The sequence below is a fragment of the Macrobrachium rosenbergii genome, chromosome 41 (assembly GCF_040412425.1).
Source record: "Macrobrachium rosenbergii isolate ZJJX-2024 chromosome 41, ASM4041242v1, whole genome shotgun sequence".
NCBI classification, from domain to species: domain Eukaryota; kingdom Metazoa; phylum Arthropoda; class Malacostraca; order Decapoda; family Palaemonidae; genus Macrobrachium; species Macrobrachium rosenbergii.
Genome location: NC_089781.1, coordinates 23,496,864 through 23,524,571, shown reverse-complemented (window position 1 = coordinate 23,524,571; position 27,708 = coordinate 23,496,864). Strand labels below are relative to the sequence as shown.

General features: G+C 34.3%; 1 protein-coding gene and 1 long non-coding RNA gene across 2 annotated transcripts; both read right to left on the bottom strand.

Moving 5' to 3' along the window:
• Positions 1–837: 837 nt before the first annotated feature.
• Positions 838–6,212, bottom strand: LOC136826750 (uncharacterized). Its single transcript, XR_010849700.1, has 3 exons — positions 5,277–6,212; positions 4,788–4,879; positions 838–1,470 (listed from the first exon to the last, which is right to left on the bottom strand). It is a non-coding gene; the product is annotated as an uncharacterized lncRNA (long non-coding RNA).
• Positions 6,213–10,855: 4,643 nt separating this feature from the next.
• Positions 10,856–27,008, bottom strand: LOC136827057 (probable cyclin-dependent serine/threonine-protein kinase DDB_G0292550; the record flags this gene model as incomplete). Its single annotated transcript, XM_067084808.1, is given in 4 exon segments — positions 10,856–11,074; positions 11,848–12,224; positions 24,074–25,565; positions 26,355–27,008. Coding segments are annotated over 4 exon segments (2,742 nt in total), but the record flags the coding sequence as incomplete, so codon positions are not given.
• Positions 27,009–27,708: the final 700 nt, after the last annotated feature.

Sequence of the window (27,708 nt, the reverse complement as noted above, 5' to 3'; positions counted from 1 at the left end):
TATTAATTTCCTGACAATCATAAAAGAAATGAAAGCAAACAGTATTAAAAGAATGACATTTATGAATGACATGATAGGAGAAATCTCGGTCTTATATATATGAAAGAAAGTATGAACCTCTTCTAGCTTTGTGAATGTCTCCAATTCCAGTTCTGAAAGTTGAAATTCGTTAATAACTGCAAACTGATGTACACTTTTACTGAAATTCAAACTGTATGTCGAAGAAGACTGTAGGTTTGTAATACAAATTATGTAAAATAACCAATTCACAAGCAGATGAAAATGAGTGTACGTTAATGAAAATTACTTCTGTTTTGTTTGACTTACAGTCAATCTTAGCATTCAATCTGTTTGCTGAGAACACAAAAATTTCATCACCAATGATTTGAGCCTTGAAAGTTTCTGTAAACGGTATATATTTACAATGGTTCTTACCATTCTTGTTGTTTACAAGATCATCTAAGCAATGAAGAGCACTCAATGGTTCATAGAAATTCACAATGTTACAAACATATACACCATCATTAAGCATGACACATTCCCTGAATTTATGTTCGGGAATTTCAGTCACTAGGAACGAATCATGCTGCAAGGCAAAGTGTCGAACTGTTCCTTCTAGTACAATGGACTTATTATCTACTACCATTGGGAATGGATAGACTGACATCAATGAGTTGACGTCTGGATTGTTGAAAGGGATCACTAGTATGATTTGATTGGCTATCACTTTCACTGTTATCAGGCCATAATAGTCCACTATATTTTCTACTAGTGGCTTCAAGTGATTGTTCACAACACATTTCTGAATAATGGCTTCAATTTCACTAGGGTTATCAGAAAAGGCGACAGCAGGTTTTACCTGCCATCATGATTGCATTGAGTAATTCCTTGTATTCCAGAAGGAAATTACTTGTTTCTATGAGCAGTTGCTCCATCATTTCTGTTTGATGGATTTTAGCAATTTCTGATGAAACATTATGGAGGGCACTATTCACAAATTCTTTCAGCACTGTGATCATTTTCTGATTTTGATTGACATTTCCTATTACTTTATTATAGACAGTGCCCTGCTCAGAAGCCCAATTTTCAAGTTGTGCCACTCTTTCCTTTAGCCTTTCAACATTACCATCGGTCGCCACTCCAAAGAGATTGTGTAAAGCGACGCCTATAAAGGGTATGAGTGATCGCTTTACTACTTTCCTTGGCATAACACTATCGATGTCCCTCTGCAACTTGGAGAGCATGTCGTACAAATTTCTATCTTGGACACTTTGTAATCCTGCCTGTATCTGATTGCTCAGCTGGCCTAACTGCTCTCTCTGATCGATAATGGAGTCCGTCTGGATCTTAACAATGGCTAGGTCCTGTATCATCTTAACCTTGCCATGCTCCTTGATGATGGCTCCCTTCCTTAGTTGTACGAGTGAGTTCACAATTTGACTCACTGCCAACCACCATACAATCCATTTGCTGAAATAATGTTATCAAGCAGTAAAAATCTTATCAACTACATTTGTTTACCATTGCACTTGCCATTACCTTCTTCTCAAATTATACCTTGGGGTCATTGAAGATTCTATTTTATTATCTATCTTATCTTTATTGGACAAATCTTTTAACTGGGTAGACGACCAAGGTTCTGAATGAACTACTTTAATGTGGTTCCAATGTACAATGGATTCTTTCAAGGTAATTTCATGCATTAACTTGAATTTATTCAACTTCAAAACTTCTAAAACTCTATATGGACCTCGAAATTTTGGTGATACTTTAATATTAGGTCCTTCAAGAACATGATTGAGTACATAAACTTGTTGTCCTACCTTTAACGAGGGTATGGTGGATCTGTTATTGTAATACTTACTAGATTTTTATGTAACTCCTTTAATCTAGCCCTGGTGACTTTAACGGTCTCGTACGTACGTCTTGTCTTCCAAGCAATATAGTCCTCGTAGTTGTACGTACGTCTGGGTGGTGCAGGCATCATCCAAAAGTGAATTTGGCATTCTCTTTTGGTAGCCATACAATAGGAAATGAGGAGTTTCTCCTATTGATTCATTTACTGTGTTGTTTAGAGTAAATTGTATGTCTTCGAGAGTCAAGTCCCAGTCTTCAGTGCTAGGGGTTACCAATGTTTTCAGAACATCCTTTATCTTGCGATTTGTTCTTTCTACTGCTCCATTTGAGCTTGGCTTATATGCTGTTATTTGACATTTCTGTATTTCATAAAGTCACACAATTTCGTTAGAATGTCACTAGTAAATTCAGCAGCATTGTCTGAGAGCAAAACTTGAGGACATGAATGTCTGGTTATAATTCTAGACTTAAAGGCTTCTGCCACCGTTGATGCTTCTCTGTTTCTAGTTGGAACAATTTCTACGTATCTGGTTAAATAGTCAATGAAAACTAAAATCTGTTTATTTCCTCTGATGGTGTTCGGGAATGGACCTAAGAAATCCATTGTGACTACTTGAAAAGGATTTAATTCTGAAGGATACATTTCCAGAGGAGCCTTAACGTTGACATTCCCCCTTATGTATATTACATAGGGTACAATTCTGAACAAATCGAGTAGCATCTTCACTACATCGAGGCCAAAAATAGTTTCTAGTGATTGTTCTACATGTTTTCTTAATTCCAGGATGTCCTGATAACTTGTATGAATGGGTTAGTTCTAAAACGTCTTGTATTAGTGTATTAGGAATGTACAAACGTGAACAAGCATTTGGTTCGTCTGAAGTCTTGTACAATAACCCATCTATCAATTGAAACTGAATTTTTCTCACCTTGCAAGAGGTTACCTATTACTTCCTTTATTCTAGAATCCTTTTGTTGTTCCTGACGAACTTTGTCTAAATCTAAGTCTGTGATTTGACAACTGAAGGCGAAATTATGAGTGGTAATTTGTTTCTCGTTCTCTTCTTGTGATCTAGATAAGGCGTCAGCTAATGTGTTATATCTACCAGGTATGTATCTAAACTCTGGGGCAAATTCTAATACGCTAACGAACCATCTATTGAACTTCATATTATTGGTAAAAGCCCTTTTCTTGAAAAGATCACAAATGGGTTTATGATCTGTAAGAACATTAATTTTATGTCCTAGCAAAATGTGTCTAAATTTCTGTAATCCCCAGACTAATGCCAAACATTCCCTTTCTGTTGTACTGTAATTTCTTTCAGCTGCATTCAAAACTCTACTGGCATAGTATACAGTCCTCATCCTTGTTTTATCCTTTTTTTGCATCAAGACGGCACCTAGTCCTGTACTTGAAGCATCACAGGCTAAGTAGAATTCCTTCTCGAAGTCTGGATAAACTAGGATAGGATCTGTTATCAACATATCCTTTAGTGTTTTGAACGCTGCTTCCTGTTCATCTTTCCACTCATAGCTAGCATCTTTCCTAGTTAACTCAGTTAATGGTTTTGCTATGGTAGCAAATCCCTTTATGAAAGGTCGATAATACCCTACCATACCTAGGAATCTTCTTAGTGCCTTCAAATTTCTTGGGGCTGGATAGTCTACAATAGCCTTAATCTTTCCTTCTTGCATTTTCAAACCATGTTCACTGATAACATGTCCTAGATATTCTAGAGATTTCTTCAGAAACTGACATTTCTTAATTTTTACCTTTAAACCGGCCTTTCTGAGCCTATCTAATACTAATTCTATTGTCTTGAAATGACTCTCTACATCCTTACTAGCAATTATTACATCATCAAGATAAACCGATACGTCTTCAACATCTCCCAAGATTTGCAGCATTAAACGTACAAACGTTAAAGGAGCTGAAGTAAGACCAAACGGCATTACCTCAAATTGCAAATGTTCTTTATGAGTACTGAATGCCGTGAGATGCTTGGATTCTTCATCGAGAGGAACTTGCCAATATCCACTCAGTAAATCGAGGCTAGAAAAACCTTGGCACCTCCTAATTGAGCTAACATGTCATTAATGACTGGCATTGGCATTCGATCAGGGATGGTGTGGGAATTCAATTTACGGTAATCAATTACCATCCTCCATGTACCGTCTTTCTTTGGAACTAGCAGTAAAGGTGAATTATAAGGTGACTTAGAAGGTATTACAACTCCATCTTCCTTCATCTCTTCAACCATCTCGTCTACAATGGGTCTTTGACTTATTGGAAGTTTGTAGTTAGGTATATAAAAGGTCTAGCACCATCTTCTATGACTATTTTGTGCTGCAGGACATCTGTCCTTCCTAACTTATCTCCTGTTACTGCTACAACACTCCTATATTTCTCTAATATCTGTATTAACCTGTCCCTACAATGAGGAAAATCTGTATTATTTACTTCCCTTCTAATTTAACTCTTGTGTATCAGCTACAGAGACAAATGCTTTTTCACTTAGGGTTAGTAAAGGGTTAGTAATCACAATTCCCTTACAGAATTTTATGCCGGCATGCAATTCTAGTCTCTTGTCAGAATAATTATACACATAAGTCGTACAATTTCCACCATTAAGTCTTACTAGGAATTGTCCATTTTCACAAAGTCTGGTAAGTCTTCATTAACTAATAACACATCTGTATCACCTGAGGTTTTTATCTGTTAAATTCTAAGACAAACCTTTGTCAGACCTTGTGGATGCAGTATAACGCTATTGTTTAATTTGAGTTTTACAAGATTATCATCGGCAGTACTAACTAAGCAGATCTCTTCTGCATTCTGTTGCATCGGCAGTGTAACAGACATCAGTATCATCTTAATTTTCATCTTGTAATGATCAAGAACCTATCTCTGTCATTTTCAGGTTGCCTACTTCAATTGCATGTTTGCTGAGTTGACTGTATCCCTCTATACAAAAAAAATTCAAATTTTTCCTAACTCATTCCTTCATAGGACTCTCTCAATCTGAAAAAGTCTGATATTAGTATTTATGTATACAATTGTTTGGGTTCCACTGCAAAATGCTGCGCCAAGTGTTTAACAAAAAAATTTATTATGATAGAATTATTTAAACAGAATTGTCTCTATCACCAAGTGAACGAAAATTTCTATTTCGTAAAAAAAATTACTAAATATGAGAAAAAAAAATTATTTCCTTCGTACAACAATAAGGAAAAATTCTTCAGAATATTATTCAAAAGAAAAATAATTTACTTAAATCATTTATGTTTAAAAAAAAAATTATTTGCGCACTGCAGGAAAAATAATTATACAAAATTTCACTCACACACAAAAAAATTTAATTATTCACAGAGAAAAAAATTCTCTTGATAATTCCCCGATACTAGGAATGAATGTTTACTATTCAATTAGCTTCGTGTCGCCTTGCACTTGAAGATCGCGCTGATTGCACTTGAGCGCAATTTGTCGTTAGCATCCAGCGATAATTCGGCACAGCTCGGCCGACTTCCAGTCCGTACTTGCTGAATTTGGCGAAGAAAAATTTTGGAATCCTTCCAAATTGTTGATTGAAGGCGTCACTTCCCTTTCGAGAGGCGGTTATCAACGCGTTGACTTCTAAACTTTATCGCCGTTCCGAATTCTTCACTCTCTTTCGTCGCCGTCTTCCGCTCTCATTCGTCGCCGTCGTCGTCACTGCTCTGCTACCGCTACTTTTCGCTAAGTCTCCCTTTTAGCGACCAAAAATTTTTGGAATTTCGTGTATTTAAGTCCGTACACGATAGAAAGTTCACTGAACTGACGTAGATATTAGCGACTTTCATACGTCCGCCAACACAGTTTGTTTTCGTCTTCTCCGCTGCTGCGATCGGCGTAGTATAGGGCGAGTTGCTGATTCTTTCTTTCGTAAATTTCGTTTTCTTATAAAAATCACCGCTGTTCTATGCCGTGATTATTACTATTGTTCTTATTATGTTCATATATAATTATTAAACTGAATTTCTGGTTGATCTTATGCGAATGTTCGGAAGTTTCAAACTAGGCAGAGATTTACCGCTGTCAATTTTTCATTCCGATCGACGCAAAAAGATTCACTGCTTCTTGGAATATTTCGTTCTGCTTCGTTTCCCTTCTGCTACAGTGTTGATGTTGTATTGGTGTTTCTAGTGCTGAAGACCGTCTTGAGATTATTTGCGCTGTTAAATTGAGAGTTAGTTTTAGCGCTGTCACCGCTCACTCTCTGTAAATTTCTCTAGGGCCGTGAACTTTAATGTTTTTCAAATGTGCGCTGGGCGAAATCCTCCGAAACTGCCACCAAATTATATGTTATGCGGTTTAGTTTTTCTTTGTATTGCGTTGCACCACATATGAATGACCGTGTCTGTAGACTTTCATTTGATAGTAACGCAGGGGACTCGGTAAGTTAGGTTGAAATTGTCTATTAATATTTTCTAAATTTCAGGGGGGTAAGTATTCACCGGGCACGGTTTTCATAAGTTTTATTACAAAACTATTTCACACGGCCAGCCACCCTGGACTTAGAAATTTCTTGATGTTAAGAGAAGAGCGAGTGACACAATCCTACCCAATTTGGTTTTCAAGTAACTCTGGCTAAAAATTGATCAGAATGAACTCTGGACCTATGTTGAATAAAACTCCGCCTCCTTGAGGACGTCTACTTTACTCTTAATGGTTCAATCTTAACTCCCACTTTTGGCAAGGACAAATCAGGTCAATTTTGCTGACCTTTTCACTTCTTAGTCTATCCTCTAACTCCTCCTTCCTTTCCCACATCTTGGAGGTTTGTTATGGTTAGTCTTCAATTTACTTGGTCCCATGGCTCATCATTTTAAACTATCAACATCGTGTCTCTCTCTCTCTCTCTTTTCATAATCCCGATCAGTGAATCTCATACTTATTCACTGCATAACATATATATATATATATATATATATATATATATATATATATATATATATATATATATAAATATATATATATATATATATATATATATATATAATACACACACACGTATATATATAGATTATATATATATATATATATATATATATATATATATATATATATATATATATATATATATATATATATATATATATGAATGAGTCGTGGCGGACGTTTCATATATCATTGGCATAAAAATGCTTTTGGGATCATTGCTTTGGTAGGATATCAGCGTTCAACTTTTTCTGAGTTATCTTATTTATATAATTCGTGTACGTGTGTATGCGTGTGTGTGTGTGAGAGAGAGAGAGAGAGAGAGAGAGAGAGAGAGAGAGAGAGAGAGAGAGAGAACGATGGACGAGCAGACTTGTGAAGCCACTTAGAATAATTATCGAAAGCTATGAAATATTAGTTGTTTTTGTTTGTTTATAATGAAGAAGGCTCGTCTTCTTAATTAATGATCATTCTGAATATAATGACTACCTGGTCGCCAACAGTCCGTGTTGAAACCTCAGAAGCAATCTCTTACGGTAACATAACACTAACTACTTAAACAATTAAATCGTGATTACACGTGTACTCGTGTACGGGAATGGGCATAACGCTGATTTATGTCCTCTTCTTTTCGTGTAATTAAAATCTGTCTAAGATCTTTAACGAGAGTAAGTTTTCACTTCTGTTGCACAAATAATTAGGAAGTGACGACGGTGATCTTTTTATAATTGGTGGCGCTGCCAATTTCCCGGAAGAAGCAGTTGATCACTGGGTAATAATTCATCGAGTACAATTGCGCGTGCCCCTGGGCACAGGGCGCATAAAATTAAGTATACATAATTTAGGCCAAGATAACGAGACATGGCATTAGTTAAGGTCCATGAAACTAGAGTAGTTAAAGGTTAGCCCTTTCTACTTCACTGAAGAGAACAGACGAATTAGCTGCCAGATTTTTCAGTGAACTATTGTGCTAACAACATGGAAGACATTTTGAAGCCGTCAAAAGAACCCCGTGAAATAAAAATAACGGCCCGGTGCTATTAACCGTAGCTCTAAGAAGTCACTTACGTTCATTAAATACTTTGGATGAGGTTCCCAGTAAGTATGTATACAACATCAATGTGAAACTGTACCTGAATCGTGAAGATTTCAGCATACCCAACGCTGAAATATCTATTCGTTCCTTCAGTTACGCTCACTGTAAACTTCTGAATAAGTTCCCAGTAAGTTTGTATACAACATCAATGTGAAACTGTATCTGAATCGTGAAGATTGCGGCATACCCAAGGAAGGAATATCTATTCGTTCCTTAACTTTACATAAGAATAATAATCTTTTCTGTGCATGGACATGGCACGCGTTTTTTTTATCTAATATATATGCCCCTACAAAACATCAAATGAATAGATTTTGAGTATCAAAACCAATGGCATCGAACGTAATGGGTAAAATCTTCATTGATTTATTTTCGTCTGTATTAGACCCAGAAAGGGAGATTAGTGTTTTTATCTAGTGTAAATGCGAAGATTGTCTCACAGAACGAAGATGAAAGGAATCTGGATAAAAAAAATATGACGAGAATTTTCACGATATGAAAAAATTAGCGTCGTATCAAAATTTCTTAAAAATCTGTCAGAGAAAATTAGTTTCGGCGTGTATGCTGTTAATAGGTAAGAAGAAAGAATTGGATGAAAGGAAACACATTTTATGTAATATGAGATATGAAAATAATGTCGCACTTGTAGAATATATATATATATATATATATATATATATATATATATATATATATATATATATATATATATATATATATATATATATATCTATACATATATATATATATATATATATATATATATATATATATATATATATATATATATATAGAATGATTATCTCATTATCAGTAATATATGGCACTAGTAACCCACGAGGAATAATATATTAATATTATTATTATTATTATTATTATAGATGCTAGAACTAAGTGAGCTTAGTTCTGAAAATATGTAAAAAATATAATAAATAATGATATATGAAATTAGTAAAAATATTATTGTACTATTTTGTTTATTTTCAGTGCTTGAGACCTAGCAATCATGTGCACATAACAAAATGTACAAACATATTGCGATTATATATATATATATATATATATATATATATATATATATATATATATATATATATATATATATGTATATATATAATTATATGTACATATATAAATTTATATATAAATATATGTATATATATATATATATATATATATATATATATATATATATATATATATATATATATATATATACTCGAATATATATATATATATATATATATATATATATATATATATATATATATATATATATTTATATATATATATATATATATATATATATATATATATATATATGAATGAATTTTATCACAACACCGTGATTTTTATACAAGCATTAAGCTACAAGTGTCGTTTAGTATCCAATTCGCTCTACACTCGGAAATAATATATGTACATATACGTAAAAACTGAAGGGCAATTACATATATATATATATATATATATATATATATATATATATATATATATATATATATATATATATATATATATATATATATATATATATACATATATATATATATACATATACAGTATATATAAATATATATATATATATATATATATATATATATATATATATATATGGGATGAAGCCACTAGCCCCATGGGCTTCTCTACTGGTGCTGCTGCAACCAACCATGGTCGACCAACTACTCATGAATCGATCTTGGGTCATTTGCTGGTGAGGAAATATCGTTAACTATTGCATATACATTTATATATATATATATATATATATATATATATATATATATATATATATATATATATATATATATATATATATATATATATATATATACATATATATATATATATATATATTTAGTTCAAAGGAAAATATCTTTATTAGAGAAAAAACAAACACCCATTCTTTTTGGGGATAAAAAGAATTATGCAAGACACCAGAGTGTAGTTCAGTGAATAATCTTTATATTATCATTATTACAATATTTGTGATTATTATCATTACTATCAGTAATGCACACAGCAATTTTAGTTTTTCGAAGAGACAAGAATGCCATTGACTTCATGTGTGATCACAGTAGAAATCAATTCTAAATGAAGATCGCATTATATAGAAAACAACTTTTTACTCCGAACACTTGAAATTCTCTCTCTCTCTCTCTCTCTCTCTCTTTCTCTCTCTCTCTCTCTCTCTCTCTCTCTCTCTCTCTCTCTCTCTCTCTCTCTCTCTCTCGGGTGTGTAGTGAAGAATCCTTTGCCATCTGTTGATCAACACGCAACTGCATCATAGCTGAGTTTTTTTTTTTTTTTTTGCAGTAGCTCTTCCTGCATTTCCCAGAGGCGTTTTTGATTGATTGTAATACCCGTTTCTCCATCATTTCTCTGTCAAAAGTTCTTCCAATTCGAGTATAAGGATTTATCTTATTTAAACAACCATAACTCAAATGTCATCAACACTGTCGCTTCGAAGTCCATCGCCATTGAATAGATAGTCCTCTAATCACGGTAAACTTCTATTCTAAGTATTTCCGTTTTATCAACATATCCCAGAGTCCAAGTTTTCCATCTTGCCCCTTTCTTGAAATTTCCAATGACAGGAAACTTGATTTCGTCGTCTCTTACTACAAAGTGAGTGTTGTCGTTTTCAACGTGATATTCAGATCATCAATTATACTGCTGTCTTGACTGGAAATTCAATTTCCAACATCAACAATGTTGCTTCCAGTAACGTTGCCACATCTACTGGAACACGCATGTACCACATTGCTACAAATAGTGAAGGTACTATCATTACCATATCATTCCTGTCATGTCATTCATCTCCATTACCATCATCGCTCAAAATACCATTCCCATGAGAAATTCTATAACCAGTTCCAATTTAAAGCAGTTTTTCCATCAATGAAAATATTAGCATTTCCATTTTAAGCACCATTGCTAATGGTAACCGCTTCGGTGTATTCCTCTTCTTTCGGATTGGCTGAAGACTGGCCTAAAGTTAGATTCACCGAAAAGAACTGGTCTGCGGTTGAGCAGTCGAAATTGTACCACCAGTCACACACCAAGTGTTCCTGGTTGAAGACTGTGCCGTTTGGGCACAGGAAAGAATCTTTCCTTTGGTCGTGTTGACAGATGTGGAAGACCTGTAAAAGATATATGGAGACATTTTAAAAGTAACGGTAAATGTTGCCAGTTACACTTGCCTAGATATTCTTGAGCAAATGTTTGCAATGCTGTTGGGCTTTGATGTAAAACAAATTTTGAAAATTATATATGCGTGCTGCTATCGTTTAGCGTACATTGTATCTTGCTGAATAGAAATTTGGTGAACTGTGGGTCTCTCTAAGGCCTTAAATGTCTCCATTGATGTATGCTGATCTTTACGCTAAATCCAAACTTTTTTTTCTCTCTCTCTCTCAAATAGTTCATCCATGATGTGGCTTTTCAAAAATAATGGTTCGGTTGTTTCAGTGAAAAAAACTAAAAAAATAAGCGAGCATACATCATAATTCAAGTAAAACAGATTGTATTTTAAAGCTTCGGACATGAATTTTTTCATGCTTCTCATCGAAAAATGTAAATAAGCTCTAACCATTTCTTGTTTCTCTTTTCATGAAGAATTGCATTTGCAACGACTATGAATTCCAGCAAAAAAATTGTGAATGACTGTTTTGATTAGGCTATTAGGGTGCTCAATAATTTTAAAGAAAACAGTAAGTAACTGGCCTCCTCTAACTTCTGTAAACCACTTTAACAAAACCAAAGGCCAGTTAATGAAGTTTTTTGTTGCTGTAAACCCTAAACATGAAACCTGTTTCAAAAAATTCTTCCACAAACATCAGAAACAGAAAGGCTCAATATATGTGCTATTAGGCCGAACCATGACACCTGTTCAACAGGTAAAAATCCTCCATACCTGGCAACGGGCTTCTGGATCCACGTCAGCGTAATATCCAGCAACTCGATCCTTGCAGGTGAATCCAGTTTCTGGAACGGTCGCAAGGATCGGATAGTCCACACCTGGAACCCCTCCTAGGACTAGAGCTAGCCAGTCAATGGGGTCGATTCCGTTGTTAGTGGGATTATTTCCATTAATGTTATTGATATCACTGATGTTATCACTGATGTTAAATGTACCATTATCAATTACTGCATCAACAATGCTGTTGTAGGCTTCTGTATTGACGGTGGCTTCGTATCCCGTTCCAACTAATGTATGATTCTCAGTGATGATTTCGTTTGGCGTTCGTAGCGTATTGTCCTGTTGCTGGGCTAAGCACACTTCAAGGAGCACTGAGTAGGAAATATAACAGAGAAGCATTTGAAAAGATATGATTAACTAGTGGACGAGGCAGATATTAAGTAGCACCATTAGGTAAAGGAAATTGAAAAGAACTAGGTATGAAGAAATTATAAATTAGAGCACAAGGCTAATTCCAGGTAGCGCTCTGTAAGATATCAAATAGGAAAGTAAACATGAAAATATCTTGTATAAAGATATGAAATAAAGTACTATTGACAGAATGAGTTCTAAAATTAATTTTCAGAGAATTGCTCCCAAAACTGAAATGTCTATTGACATTAATTAAACATCAATCAGTAGGAGAAGCGATGTGATTCTTCAATTTATAGTAATTGTTAATGGAAGTATATGGAAGAAATCAAATGAAAACTAATGCACTTTCAAAGCAGCTGGCTACTCTGATATTTCTTTGAAAATTAAACACAACATACGTTAGTCTTAATTACCCTTTTTATCTGCTCATTTTTTATTTACGTATTTGTTACAAATACTTTCTGCGTTTAATTTTACTACTGTAAAAACACAGTATCTCTAATTATAATGAAAACTTACCCGTAAAAACAATCCTTCTCGTAACTGAAATCATTTTGCACTTTACTACTCAGTACCGAATATCTTTTCCTGAGTTTTCCTATTTCCTCTTCGGCTCGTTATTTATAACAAAAAAGCGATGAATACGAGAATTCGAAAGTACTTCTTAATACCACTTTTCACGGAGATTTCATGTTGCGTACGACGAGCAACAGCGGCTGAATAGAAATTGCGGGAAACAGCAGAATTAACAGCAGGAAAGGAAGAAGAAGAAGAAGTTGTCGACTCGCCAGAGAGAAGGGTTGTGATGTCGACGAAGGACACTCGCCTTCTTATATACTTAAGAAGGCCCGACTACGCAATACTCTTCTGAAATGCTCAAATGCAAGAATGATTAGGGACATAAATGGTGTACTTTTATGTTATCAAGCGAACCGCAGGCATTACTTGACCACTAAAGATTGCAAATATACTCTAATTCAGATGTCACGAACGGATAAGGAAAATAACTTAGATCTACTGTTTTCGGCGGAGCAAGATGATGAGGTATTTATTTTTGATGTGTTCATGTGAAAAACGCAAATAATTTCTCCGGCTTTTTTTTTTAGCTTTGTCTTTATTTTCCAATTCTTTAAGCCTGTCTTGCATGGAAAGATTATCTTTAATGAAATAAACCTATATGAAATTGTCATTCCAATGAAGATCGTGAATAAAGTCTCTCTCTCTCTCTCTCTCTCTCTCTCTCTCTCTCTCTCTCTCTCTCTCTCTCTCTCTCTCTCTCTCTCTCTTATTCCTCTAATCTATCGTAAAGAGGCCATGAAATATAATGAGACGAAAATAAAATCTTAAAAACGTGTATTCCTAAAATTCAGGTCACTGCTGTCAAAAAAGAAACATGGCTGCTTTATTTAAAAAAAAAAAAAAAAGAGAACAAATAATTGACTGATTGATCAATGATTCAAATCTATAATCTGGCGTTCCATCAGCTATAGTCAGCGGCTAAAGCAACTGACTGACAATAAGAAAAAATATTATAAGATTTTTCTTACATAGTTTTAGTAAAATACATATTTGTCCATAGAATTTCAGTTTAAGCCTCGCACCCGTTAAATTGCTGATGAAAAATAGAAAAAATAAATAAAGTTATATACTGGTTATTCCTGATGCAGAACTTTAAACCAGTGAATTTTATTGGCGAGATTGTCCAAAGGTGATATATTCATAAACTTTGAAGGCGTATCCATGTTTTTTTTTTTTTTTTTGGTGCGGGCCAGGGGAGGAGGAGGAGGAGGGGGGTAGGGGAAGGGGGGGCGGAGGTATGAGCTTTGCCAAGGCATTCTAGTTAAAATAATAATAATAATAATAATAATAATATTATTATTATCATAGAAATAATAATAATGATAATAATAATAATAATAATAATAATAATAATAATAATAATAATAATAATAAAACAAACTAGACTAAGAATCGTGTAAAAAAAAACAAAAAACAAACGAACGCACTGAAATGACACCAACGTGATTGATGCCAGAATTTCCATGACTTAGTAGGCCATTACTGTCGCTTTTTCCCCCCAAAGCAATTTATGTGTCACAGCTGAAGCGATGCGTTAATTTCTTCAGCATTTATTTGAAAATTACAACACCAGAATACATATTTCCCCTAGTCACCATATTTCAAGAGATTTCCCTTGGCGATGTATCTTACTGTTACGTTTACCTTTATTTATTTATCTATTTATTTATTTATTTGTTTATTCATTTAATTATTTATTTACATTTTACTGCACCTCTTTTGGTTTTTTTTTGTCACATATGAGAAATTTACTAACTGAATTTTACTATGTAAGGTAATGAATTCCGAACGTGCCATGTTTTTGTGCATATAATAATAATAATAATAATAATAATAATAATAATAATAATAATAATAATAATAATAATAATAATAATAATAATAATAATAATAATAATAATAATAAAATTATTATTATTATTATTATTATTATTATTATTATTATTATTATTATTATTATTATTATTATTATTATTATAAAAATCTCATCATCCCACGAGTCACAAAAATTGGCGAAGAAATCCACAATGATGTTATTGTAAATATCGTTTTGGATTTCTTCACCTTTATTATTATTATTATTATTATTATTATTATTATTATTATTATTATTATTATTATTGAGGGTGGTACGTGCAAGAGTCTTTGGTGATTGTTATCAGCTGACAAAAAACTTTGGTGTATGAAACATTTTTTAATCTATCAAACTCAAACGAAAACAAAGTCAATAATTGCAATGGAAACTTGCTTTGCAGAAACAAAAAAATTACATTTACAAGCTCCTACTTTGGAAAACGTTATACATAAATATATCTCGACCTTTCTAATGAAATCTTAATGAAAATATAGACATTCTTCTCTTATAGGTATCTTCAGAAGATTTCGCGCCTGGATAATTTTTTTTTTATCGTATCTTACGTCACGTTTTCGCATCACGGAAAGGAAAGGAAAATGGGACTTTTTCAAAATCTGTATTAAAGGTGATTGTCTTTATAAATCCCTTTAAAAATAAGATGAAGATCTTCATAAACAAATAATTATCTGGAACTCATTCTTCCATTTGTTTTTTGTCTGGTAATAAATGTTATGATCTGAATATTATATAGTATGATCATCACAAAGAATATTGTGATAATATGACAATAAATGCAGTGAATATGGCAGAATGTGGCTACGTAAAAGAATGCCATTGTAGCTCTGAATGAATAATAAATTTATGATAGTAATATCTTCTAAAATGACAGATACTCTTCCTTTGTAACGAAAAATGTGTTTATGATCATAAATACTAAGGGATATGAAAGTAAGTAGTCTAAGTAAAATGATAAGTTTATACTAGTAAAGTTTATACTCGTAAAGTTTATGATTATGATAATACATGCTGTCAATATAAAAATCAGGCTGTCTATAATGATTATCATTATGACCAAGAAAGTAAATTCTTTTACTATGATCATAAATGATAAGATTGTAAATACTATCATTTGCATCTAGCATAAATGATAGGATTGTAAATACTATCATTTGCATCTAGCATAAATGATAGGATTGTAAATACTATCATTTACATCTGTCATAAATGATAGGGTTGTAAATGCTATCATTTGCATCTATCATAAATGATAGGATTGTAAATACTATCATTTGCACCTATCATAAACGACAGGATTGTAAATGCTATCATTTGCATCTATCATAAATAATAGGATTGTAAATACTATCATTTGCATCTATCATAAATGATAGGATTGTAAATACTATCATTTGCATCTATCATAAATGACAGGATTGTAAACATTATCATTTGCATCTATGTTTATCATGTGAATGTCAGAACCACACGTTATGATAATTCTTTTTAGCAGTCACTCTCTTCAAGATGAATCTGACAAAGACAGTGTTTATATTGTCCATAAGGGTGAGAAGTAATGTCCTCAACACCAAAACTGAACTACACTGAAGGTAATTTTGGATTTAGGAGGTAATGATCAATAATATCAGTAATTTTGTGCTTGTAAGTAATTTCTCACTTAAAGCTTCTTGTCATCTGCATAATCATGACATACATTTGCCAGAATATTACAGTCATCTCGCCACGTATAATTTACCTGTGACTGCTTTTAATTTTCAAAAGAAATGACCTGTTTACCTTCACAATTTACTTATGACAATTACACCGCCATAACTAGAGAGCTAAACCGTCCATCTCAATTACGTATAAAAAATTGCTTTGAGCAATAATTTTCCTAAAATCGCCGTCAGGTTGCATCAGGGGATGAAGAGGACAACACCATCAAATTTATCACCATTATCACAAACATCACGAGCCCTCCGGGGATCTAAAGCATATGCAAGAACAAAAAACAAGCATCTGTATCCATAAAATTACGTTGCACAAGGAGCAAAGACAAAGGAGATAAAGGGGGTTCTTCTGCGACCGCAAAAACACTCGTTGGTCGGACAGAAAACGTAAAATAATAAAAAGAAAGAAAAACAAAAGATCACTCTACTCGCGAAATTAGTCTGTTGGATTGCCAAGCGCAAGGTGACTGGCGTGCAAAGAAAACGGAGGGACTGCGAGGGGTAACTCAAGAAGGACGGACGCCTCGCGTTACAAAAATGACATTAAATTTGATTATATGTTGTGGCAAGTGTCATCATCATCGCTTGTTATTGATTATATAATGATGGTCAGATATATAATTATTAAATGGTTGCTTATGATAGTCAAAATGAGCTATTGGATTTACAGGTAAGGAATTCAATTAAGTAAAAGTTCAATATGTGACACAATGTGCCGCGGAATTGGTAAGATGATTAAACCAGAAATTTATAAATAACTGATTGTATGGTAAAATATGATGAAAAAAATTGATTTTGAAATTGGCAGTTGGCATGACGACCGTTTCGTACAAGAGGTAAATGCAAAGTGCAAAAAATCATGTGGGATATACCATCTATAACAAAAATCTTACGATTTACCGAAACAACAAAAAACTTGATACATGGAATTCATTCTTACATCAAGGAATTCGTTATGCTGACGTCATCAATATAGTAGAACAAAATAACTTTCCTGGGGTATATTTACACCAAACTCAATATTGAAGTGATTATACGTGAGCGAGAATTTGGCATGTGCTTAATATTAGGATATCCTAGCAGCATTTTCCCGAGACGTAACCGAGTACCGGGACCTTTCCCTGAAAAAAGCGGGACGCCATATCTTAAAAACTAACCATAGAATTTTCGTGAAAATAATCTCGTTATGTTTCCCCATACCCAAATTACGTTGGTATAATGAATCTGACCTAACCTAACCTAGATGGTAAAAATACCGGGCCTGGTGCAATACTAGTATACATCTCAGGAATTTGCATCCCGGCACTGATATAGTGATGTTTTCGTCTCTGCTTCAGATTATTTCAAACTATGCTTTTCGTAAAGTACGTTAAAGAAATGAATGGAAATTATGAAAAATGAAACAAAGTATTATGGTACATCCACTCAAGTGCAATCACTTATCTGGAATAATAATAATAATAATAATAATAATAATAATAATAATAATAATAATAATAATAATAATAATAATAATAATAATAATAATAATAAATGTCATTTTTTTCAGCTCAGGGCCATACATATGGAATATACAAATACAGTACACACAAACTAGATACATGAAATAACACGATAAAAATTATAATCGGCAATATCCGCACACTTGCTGATGAAATAGAAAAAATAGTATTCATAATAATGGTAATGACCGTACTAATATGGAGAATAATAGTAAAAAAAATATTAAAAACTATAACAATAAAAAAAACAGACTGCATACAATTAATTTCCAGCTAGGGACCTTAGATCGCATATTCAACTTATAAGTACGGCTTTGTGTCTGAAATTCGATCAGATATACAGAAACAAATTGGAAGAAATTCCAGGTAGAATACGATAAGAAAAAATTAAGCATATCAGAGTCTTAGCGACCTGTCACATTACCTCTGTCATCATTAAAACCACTTCACGTTTACCGAGACTTCTTCAGCTGCCGTAATTACGTTTATGTTAGAGTATTTTTTTGCTTAACAAGATCGTATTTTTTTGCTCAACAAAGTCATATCATAACTACCGAGGCCATAACCATTTTCCAATTACGACACATTATCATATCGTTACTCACATTATCAAGATCGTTTCTGCCGGTAAGACTCCTCAGATTGTTGTTCTTATGTTTACATGAGAGAGTTTTTATTTTTTTTATTATTATTTGCACCATTTCCATTCGCCCGTGACGTCAAAGCTGCCATTAGTTTTAGAATTCAGGATTCCTTTTTTTATTACTTGTACCATTTCCGTAGCGGTGACATCAAAGCTGCCATCAGTTTCAGAATTCACGATTCCTTTTCTTATTACTTGTACCATTTCCATAGCCGGTAACATCAAAGTTGCCATCAGTTTTAGAATTCAGGGTTCCTCTTTCCTAATATTGCCATATCCATGGCTTCTTTCTTTGTTGAAGCTGTAGCCATTTACAATTCTAGTGGTGAAATCATTACCATTATGTAATGAGTCCTCATTATCATTTTCATTGACCGTGTTAAATTCGTCTCCATTTCCATTGCTTTCTAGTAATGCCAACTCATTTCCATTAAAATGGGTATGACCATTTCCAAAAAAGCGTTACCATTTATATGAAGAGTTTTTTTTTTTATTAATTCTGGTAGTATAAGCTCGATCTAATTCAGATTTCAGTTGAAAAAGCTGTTTAGATGTTCAACAATCGACGTTGAACCACCAATCATATTCGGAGAACTGTTCGTTAAATATTGGGCCTTTGCGTAAAACAGGTGGTTCGTTCTTTTGCCAATTTTTGGCTGCGAAGACGTAAAATCTGAGAAAGATTTGCTTGTAAGACAAGGAACTGGACTCCAATAACAAGATCCACCTCCTATTCCCGCTGGAATAAATATCCGTTGAATTTTCAATAATTATGGTCACGACACCGGAGATATTAGCTAAAATGACTCTTTTGTTCGAATGAGCAAAAAACTGATCTACTAAAAATTTCTGTACCCGATGACACGCAATTAGCAAATGCCTAAAATAAATGAGAGAACAAAGGGGCATGACAAAATTAAAGGCTAGACTGTATCGGGGTCAGTATCGACCTAATATCTAAGAATCTGTTCTTAAAAGCAAACTCTGCTTCAGGCGTTGAAGAGGAGTATGTGGGTAATTTACGCCTGGCTTAGGGATTACACAAGATTCTTTATTTGTTTCTTATATGTAGCACTTAAGGGAATAACAGCCCTGAAGCTAATGTTCTTGACCCCGTTTCTGTCCAAATTCTCGGATGATTATAAGCAGAATCTTCAGTACTATTTTCCATGTTCGTAAACATTGCTTTTCCCAAAGTACATGAACACGACATCTATTAAATTTAATCCCACAGTGACGCAACTACAAGAATGAGCTAATTTATTTTATCTAATGTCGTCATCCTAATTCCTCGAAATCATCAGGAAAAAAAATTATGTTCCCCGAGTCTTAAAATTAGCATTCACAATTTAACCGCAAGAGACGTAAAAGTACTTTATATCGTTCAAGATGTCGAAAGAGCAGCCGTTTCACTTTGACAAGGACAGTGGAAATGACCCTTATTAAGTTATTAAACGATTGAGACAAATATAGTTTTCGCTTCCCCGCTCGGAGGAACGAATGCTTAAAGACGGGATAATTTTTCTTCAGAATGAGGTTTCGTGAGTTCTAGGTTATGTCATGTCATTTGCATTCGGCTGTAACCTAGTTGCTTTACTTACAATTCTTCTAGAGATATTATGAAATAGTTCCTCCTTGGCAGTCTATTACCAGGTGGAGACCTGTTCTATGTAAGTTTTTATTATTATTATTATTATTATTATTATTATTATTATTATTATTATTATTATTATTATTATTATTATTATTTTATTATTATTATTATTATTATTATTATTATTATTATTATTATTATTATTATTATTATTATTAATTTGAAAACAATTGTGGTTTAAGTGACATTTAGCCTATATAGAGTCTTCTCTGTTTTTCTTCTTCCTCTTCTTCTATTTATTATTATTATTATTATTATTATTATTATTATTATTATTATTATTATTATTATTATTATTATTTAGAAATTTTATAGAATAAGACCAAAGAGCCATTAACTTGCAAAGCAAGCCCTCCCCAAACAAAAAAAAAAAGACACAGAAATGATGACATGAAAAACAGTGAAGATAATAACAAAAGTTTGACGATCAAATAATGGTAAATCGACGAAAAGATAATGATGTAGATACGTGAAAAGCTTAAAATAATGTCAGAATAACCAAAAGTATGGTGGATGATACTCTTAAAGTACTTTAACTGTCTCTCTTAAAATTGTGTCTTTGGTTGCTTTAGATTAAGTTGGCCTTATGCCAGCATGAACCCTTAACCAAAGGTGGCCCTTTAGTGCTGTAAGGTGTTAATGGGAATATGACGCCTGGTGCATACCTCTGGATTTGGGCAGCCAAACAAGAGGAACGCTTGCAAGATTCAGCATTAACAACAGCGCCAGAAAGACTTCCAAAGTCTTACAGGGGAGGGAATGAAGTATCCTTGGCTCTGTATCATGATCGTTACTGCCGCAGTGTGGGGTCTGCGGTGGGAGATTGAAACCAACATTCGTTGAAAGCTTGAACTTCAAGTCAATGGCCCCTGTGTGCTTGTTCCATGTGAATAGTTTTCATCTATCGAGGTAATAAAAAATAATAATTAATGTTTCCCAATTTTTCGGATCACAATGTTTTCAATGTTCTCCGATAACAAGTGTAACTATTTCTTTGTCAAGAGATGAAACTAAAATATGGCGAAGCTGAAAATTTGACCTCCTCAGGTTTTTTTTAATATTCGAAATTTCGTCAACGATTACATTAAATTTCAACAAATTTAATCTGCTGATTTTTGTTGGAGATCACTGAGAAAAAATTTACCTCTGTCTTCTCAGCAGTTTATAGTAAAGTTTAATTATGACCGCGAAAAAAAAATCGAAATTGAAGATGGCTTTTCTTATTAGTCGTAGTATAGAACAATTAGTTTTGTTGAAAGAAACCAATTACGTGCTTTTTGAAACTGAACCCCCTCTTGTTATTAGTTTTCTGTAAAAGAAAACTATTGAGATGGCTTCGTCTGTTCGTCCGCACTTTTTATGTCCGCCCTCAGATCTTAAAAACTACTGAGGCTAGGAGGCTGCAAATTTGTATATTGATCATCCACTCTCTAATCATCAAACATACCAAATTGCAGCCCTCTATCATCAGTAGGTTTTATTTTATTTAAGGTTAAAGTTAGATTCATCGTGCATCTGGCAACGATATAAGACAGGCCACCACCGGGCCGTAGTTAAAGTTTCATGGGCCGCGCCTCATACAGCATTATACCGAGACCACCGAAAGGTAGATCTATTTTCCGTGGCCTTGATTATATACACTGTAGCGGCTGTACAGAAAACTCGATTACGCCGAAAAAACTTCGGCGTATTTTATACTTGTTTACATTTAAGATGCATCTCCGGCAACATAAATATATGATGCCTTCAAGCAAATGGGATGTGATTTTATTACTGTCATTGAAAAATGTTAACAATGCCCGAGATTGCCATGTAATTAGGGGTTATAGAGCCAAGCTTTCTTCATGCAACTGTAATGCAGAGGATGGACAAGAAAGGAAAGCGTGGAATATAATGAAAATAGAATTGGCCAGTGGAGAACATAACAGATAAGTCCCAATGATTAAGGAATATGAAATAACACAGAAAACATTATTTCATTTCAAAAAAAAGGTTAGCACCGTCTACGATTAAAAACATTTGAAGAAAAGAATCACCAACAGGTTGTTAGTCAATCTACTATTTTTCAGCAGAGTCAGACTCCAAATAAAGATTTTCTACGCAAGTTACGCCACTTATTGCACAATGAAACTTGATTTACAACCCTCATTACAGCCCCATTCTCAGTGGTTACAGTGATCGTGGATGCTCAGTATAAATTGGCATTTATAAACAGCCCGCAGGCACCAGGGAAGCACCTCGTATTAACAAAAGCACACCTTCCGAAGCATTTTCTTAATGCTGTTCATTATACGATATGAAATGGGGTTACCTGGAGTATAACGTTCTAAAGACGTTGAGTTGATTTGTAATATTTATCATTTAATTGAAACGTGAAGAAGCCATCATATTTTGGCCAGAAAATAAGAGGAAAATAAGACATGTTATAAGAACAAGTTTCTTTGTTATTGCTTTTGTTTTCGTAGACTTATGGCGGCGGGACCGGTTCAGCTAGTTTTTGAGGAATGCCTACCAGTGACGTCAGTTGATATACCAGGTTGGTCACCTGCACTGTTTCTCATTATCATGGACAGCACCAAGTTTGGGCTACTGGAGATTTTAAGACCCACTCCTTAGTAGGTGTTCCATGAGCAACCTGTCAGATTGGGAACCTCTATCAGAAAAGCAAGGTACACTATTTGACTTTAGATTGTAACTCGTATTTGGCGGTTGGAATTAACAATTTTTCCAAGATACACATTTGTCATATGCTGTCCTGATGTCGATTATGGGCCAATCATTTGTAGGACTCTCAGCATTCTCCAGTAGTATATTCGGGGCATCTTCAGACCATTGTGGACCTTTATTATAAGAAATTAGGAGCTGACATTCCTATTCTTAAGCAAATGCATTAAATTACCGGTTTGGGATGCCTAAAATATACCCTTTTCTCTTGTTTTCTTAAGAGTTCATCATTAGAAATTAGGAGCTGACATTCCTATTCTTAAGCAAATGCATTAAATTACCCGTTTGGGATGCCTAAAATATACCCTTTTCTCTTGTTTTCTGAAGAATTCATCATTAGCCTCTAAATACAATAATATTACAACCTGTTATGCGCCAAAAAATTACTAAAAATGTATGGAATACAACAGGGAAGGGAAAAGTAGCGACGAATTACTAATTCTTTATTATAATATGCAAGTGTTTAATATACCAGCTCTATTAAAAAATTACAATTCACTTAATAGTTATGAAAGACCGTATGGCACAAGCGTCGTTCATTTGAAATGAATTGACACTAAGTCACTTAAATGCTAAGAGAAAAGACAGACATGAGAAACCTTCCATGGCACGGGTGGTATTAGTTTTAAGCCGTATAGTTCCCCAGGGGCGATAAGATATAGATACGATACTTGGGAAAGAAAATTAGTGGTTACATGAAAGTTAAATGAAGCGTGTGTGTGTGTATATATATATATATATATATATATATATATATATATATATATATATATATATATATATACATATATATATATATATATATATATATATATATATATATATATATATATATATATATATATATATATATATATAATACAGTATGTGCAATTATAATGAAGTTTAGATAATGCCCTACGAAACTTCCATTCGTCTGATTCTCAAAACCTTCCTTCCACATGCAAATGAGAACAATTATTCTCTTCATTAATATTAAGAGATATAAAATCTTGCAGAGCAATATTTACGATGAAAAAAGCGAAAAGTAAGTAAAAGGACATCTTAAAATTAACCAAGATAGTCTCCACCTAATATAAATATCTATAATTAATTAAGGAAAAATGTTCCGTGAAAACAGACATTGTTTTTTAATGGGAGTCCTTTAGAAACCATTAGGTGATGCAGGTGTAGCGTAAGAATAACCATTATTGCTATTGGCATTTCCATTCCCATTGAAGAAGCCATTACCATTTCCATTCCCATTGAAATAGCCATTACCATTTCCATTTCCATTGAATCCATTGCCATTTCCATTACCATTAAAGCGATTACCATTCCCATTCCCACTGAGAAAACCATTACCATTCCCATTGAAGCCATTACCATTACCATTCCCATTGAAGCCATTACCATTTCCATTCCCACTGAAGAAACCATTACCATTTCCATTCCCATTGAAGCCATTACCATTTCCATTTCCATTTGCATAGTTATTTCTATTCCCATTCCCATTTGCATAGCTATTCCCATTTCCATTCCCACTGGCATAGTTATTCCCATTTCCATTCCCACTGACATAGCTATTCCCATTTCCATTCCCATTGGCATAGCTATTCCCATTTCCATTCCCATTTGCATAGCTATTCCCATTCCCATTTCCATTACCATCGTTATCATTAGAATATCCATTTATACCTCCATTGCCATTGGTGTAGCCACTAATTATACCATTAGTAAAACTATTTTCATTGCCAATAGCACTACTATCAGTTATTACGTCTCCATTTTCACTATCAGTTGTATAATCATTGCTAATGGTGATGACTTCATCAATGTCATTAACATCGGTGGCGTCATTATCATTCCCACTGAGTATAACAATATCACTATTTGTATATCCATTACCATTGACACTGGCAACATCATTGCCATTAGTGTACCCATTGTCATTTACTTTGCCACTGGCGAAACCATTGTCACTGACGACAATGTCACCATTAACAAGGCCATTACCATTGCCGTTGGTGTATCCATTAGCATTACCGTTGGTGTATCCATTACCATTGCCGTTGGTGATGCCATTTCCATTACCGTTGGTGTATCCATTACCATTGCCGTTGGTGATGCCATTTCCATTTCCGTTGGTGTATCCATTACCATTGCCGTTGGCGATGGCATTTCCATTTCCGTTGGTGATGCCATTTCCATTTCCGTTGGTGTATCCATTACCATTGCCGTTGGCGATGGCATTTCCATTTCCGTTGGTGATGCCATTTCCATTTCCGTTGGTGTATCCATTACCATTGCCGTTGGCGATGCCATTTCCATTTCCGTTGCCATTGGGGTAACCATTGCCATTACCATTGGTATATCCATTGCCGTTGCCACTGACGATAACAATGCCATTACTGTTGCCATTAATACTGCCACTGGGAACACCATTTCCATTGGCAACACCATTTCCATTGCCATTAACTTGTCCAAAGACAGCGTTCAGACCCAAGAATTGTTCAGCTGCTGAGCAGTCGAAGTTGTACCACCAGTCACACACGAAGTACTGCTGGTTGAAGACTGTTCCGTTGGGACAGAGGAAGGAGTCCAGTCTCCCGTCAAACTGACAGATGTGGAATGCCTGGAAAGTAATTGATATTTTTGATCTGTTGATACAAGTGCAAATTGAAGTAACGCCTCAAATTAACGGACCTCAACTTAATGGACCTCAATTTAATGGCCCTCAACTTAATGGCCCTCAACTTAACGGACCTCAGCTTAACGGACCTCAGCTTAATGGACCCCAACTTAATGGCCTTCAACTTAATGGACCCCAACTTAACGCACCTCAAAAATTAACGGACCTCAACTTAACAGACCTCAACTTAACAGACTCAACTTGATGGACCTCAACTTAACAGACCTCAACTTAATGGACCTCAGCTTAATGGACCCCAACTTAATGGACATAAACTTAACAGACCTCAACTTGATGACCCTCAACTTAATGGACCTCAACTTAACGGAACTCAACTTAACGGACCTCAACTTAACGGAACTCAACTTAACGAGCTTCTGTACTTACCAGCTACATTATTATAAATATTTGTTGTGATGCCACCACTTTAGAGGTGATACATTTTAAGATAAACCCCTTAAAATGAATTTTAAGTGCAAAGTGCAGATCAGTCCAGGTTAGGAACTATATGAATTTGCTATTAGCTGTGAGATAGCTACAAAAGGGTCTTTCTTACTGAACAGACCTTGGTACTTATCAGAAAGCCAGACTCCCAGAGAGTCTGTTAAACTGGGGCGATACTGTATACCTTCCATATCTCATTCAAGAGGCAAAGAGAAGTTTATATGTATTTTCAGTGAAGTTTAAAAAGGATGCTTAACTAGATAAAAAGCTAAATACTTTGGATATTACCTGACATCTTGCTTCTGGTGCTGTGTCTGCGTAGTATCCAGGAATCTGTCCCTCACAGGTGAAGCCGGTTTCAGGTACAGAGGCCAGGATTGGGTAGTCGACTCCTGGAACGCCGTCTCCAGCAATGGCTTCCCCAAGGGCGGTAATGGGGTCCACTTGTCCGTTGAGCTCGTTGCCATTAAGGTCATTTCCATTTAGGCCAATGCCACCAAATTCATTTCTAATAAAGCCATTTCCATTAAGGTCATTTCCACTAATGCCGTTGCCATTAACACCATTAACTACGATTTCGTTTCCATTTCCATTACCGTTTCCAATGCCATTTTCAATGGCGTAGCCATTGCCATTACCATCAAAAGGCCCATTGGTCTGGCCATTCCCATTCCCATTGATATTACCATTACCATTACCATTGATGTTTCCACTGGTATAGCCGTTTCCATCACCATTTCCGTTGGTAAAGCCATTTCCATTACCACCATTGTAGCCATTGCCATTAGCGTTGCCGTTGGTATATCCATTTCCATTGCCGTTGCCACTGGAATAGCCATTCCCGTTCAAGCCATTACCATTGTTATTGAACCCATTCGTTGGTGGCAAGTACAGCCGCTGTTGCTGTGCTATGCAGATGCCGATCAGAGCTGAGAGGTTACAAGTTGATAATCAGGTTGTGATCTAAGGCGTGCATGGAGTATTTTAAGTTATAATAATAACAACACATTAAAAACTCTGACGAAAAGATATGCATCGTATATTTCACTAGAGTGTTACTAGTCTGTATTATTTGAGCTGATGGTTTATGCTTTACTAAAACGCTATGAATTTCTTAGGGGAAGTCATTTTCAAAACTTTACACAAATCTCTTGGAGCGCATGGAATACTCAAGTTATAATAATAACAACACATTAAAAACTTTGACGGAAAGAGAATGCATCGTATATTTCACAAGAGTGTTACTAGTCTGTACTATTTGAGCTGATGGTTTATGCTTTACTAAAACGCTATGAATTTCTTATGGGAAGTCATTTTCAAAACTTTACACAAATCTCTTAGAGCGCATGGAATACTCTAGTTATAATAATAACAACACATTAAAAACTCTGGCGGAAAGAGAATGCATCGTATATTTCACTAGAGTGTTACTAGTCTGTACTTTTTGAGCTGATGGTTTATGCTTTACTAAAACGCTATGAATTTCTTAGGGGAAGTCATTTTTAAAACTTTACACAAATCTCTTGAAGCGCATGGAATACTCAAGTTATAATAATAACAATACATTAAAAACTTTGACGGAAAGATAATGCATCGTATATTTCACTAGAGTGTTACTAGTCTGTACTATTTAAGCTGATGG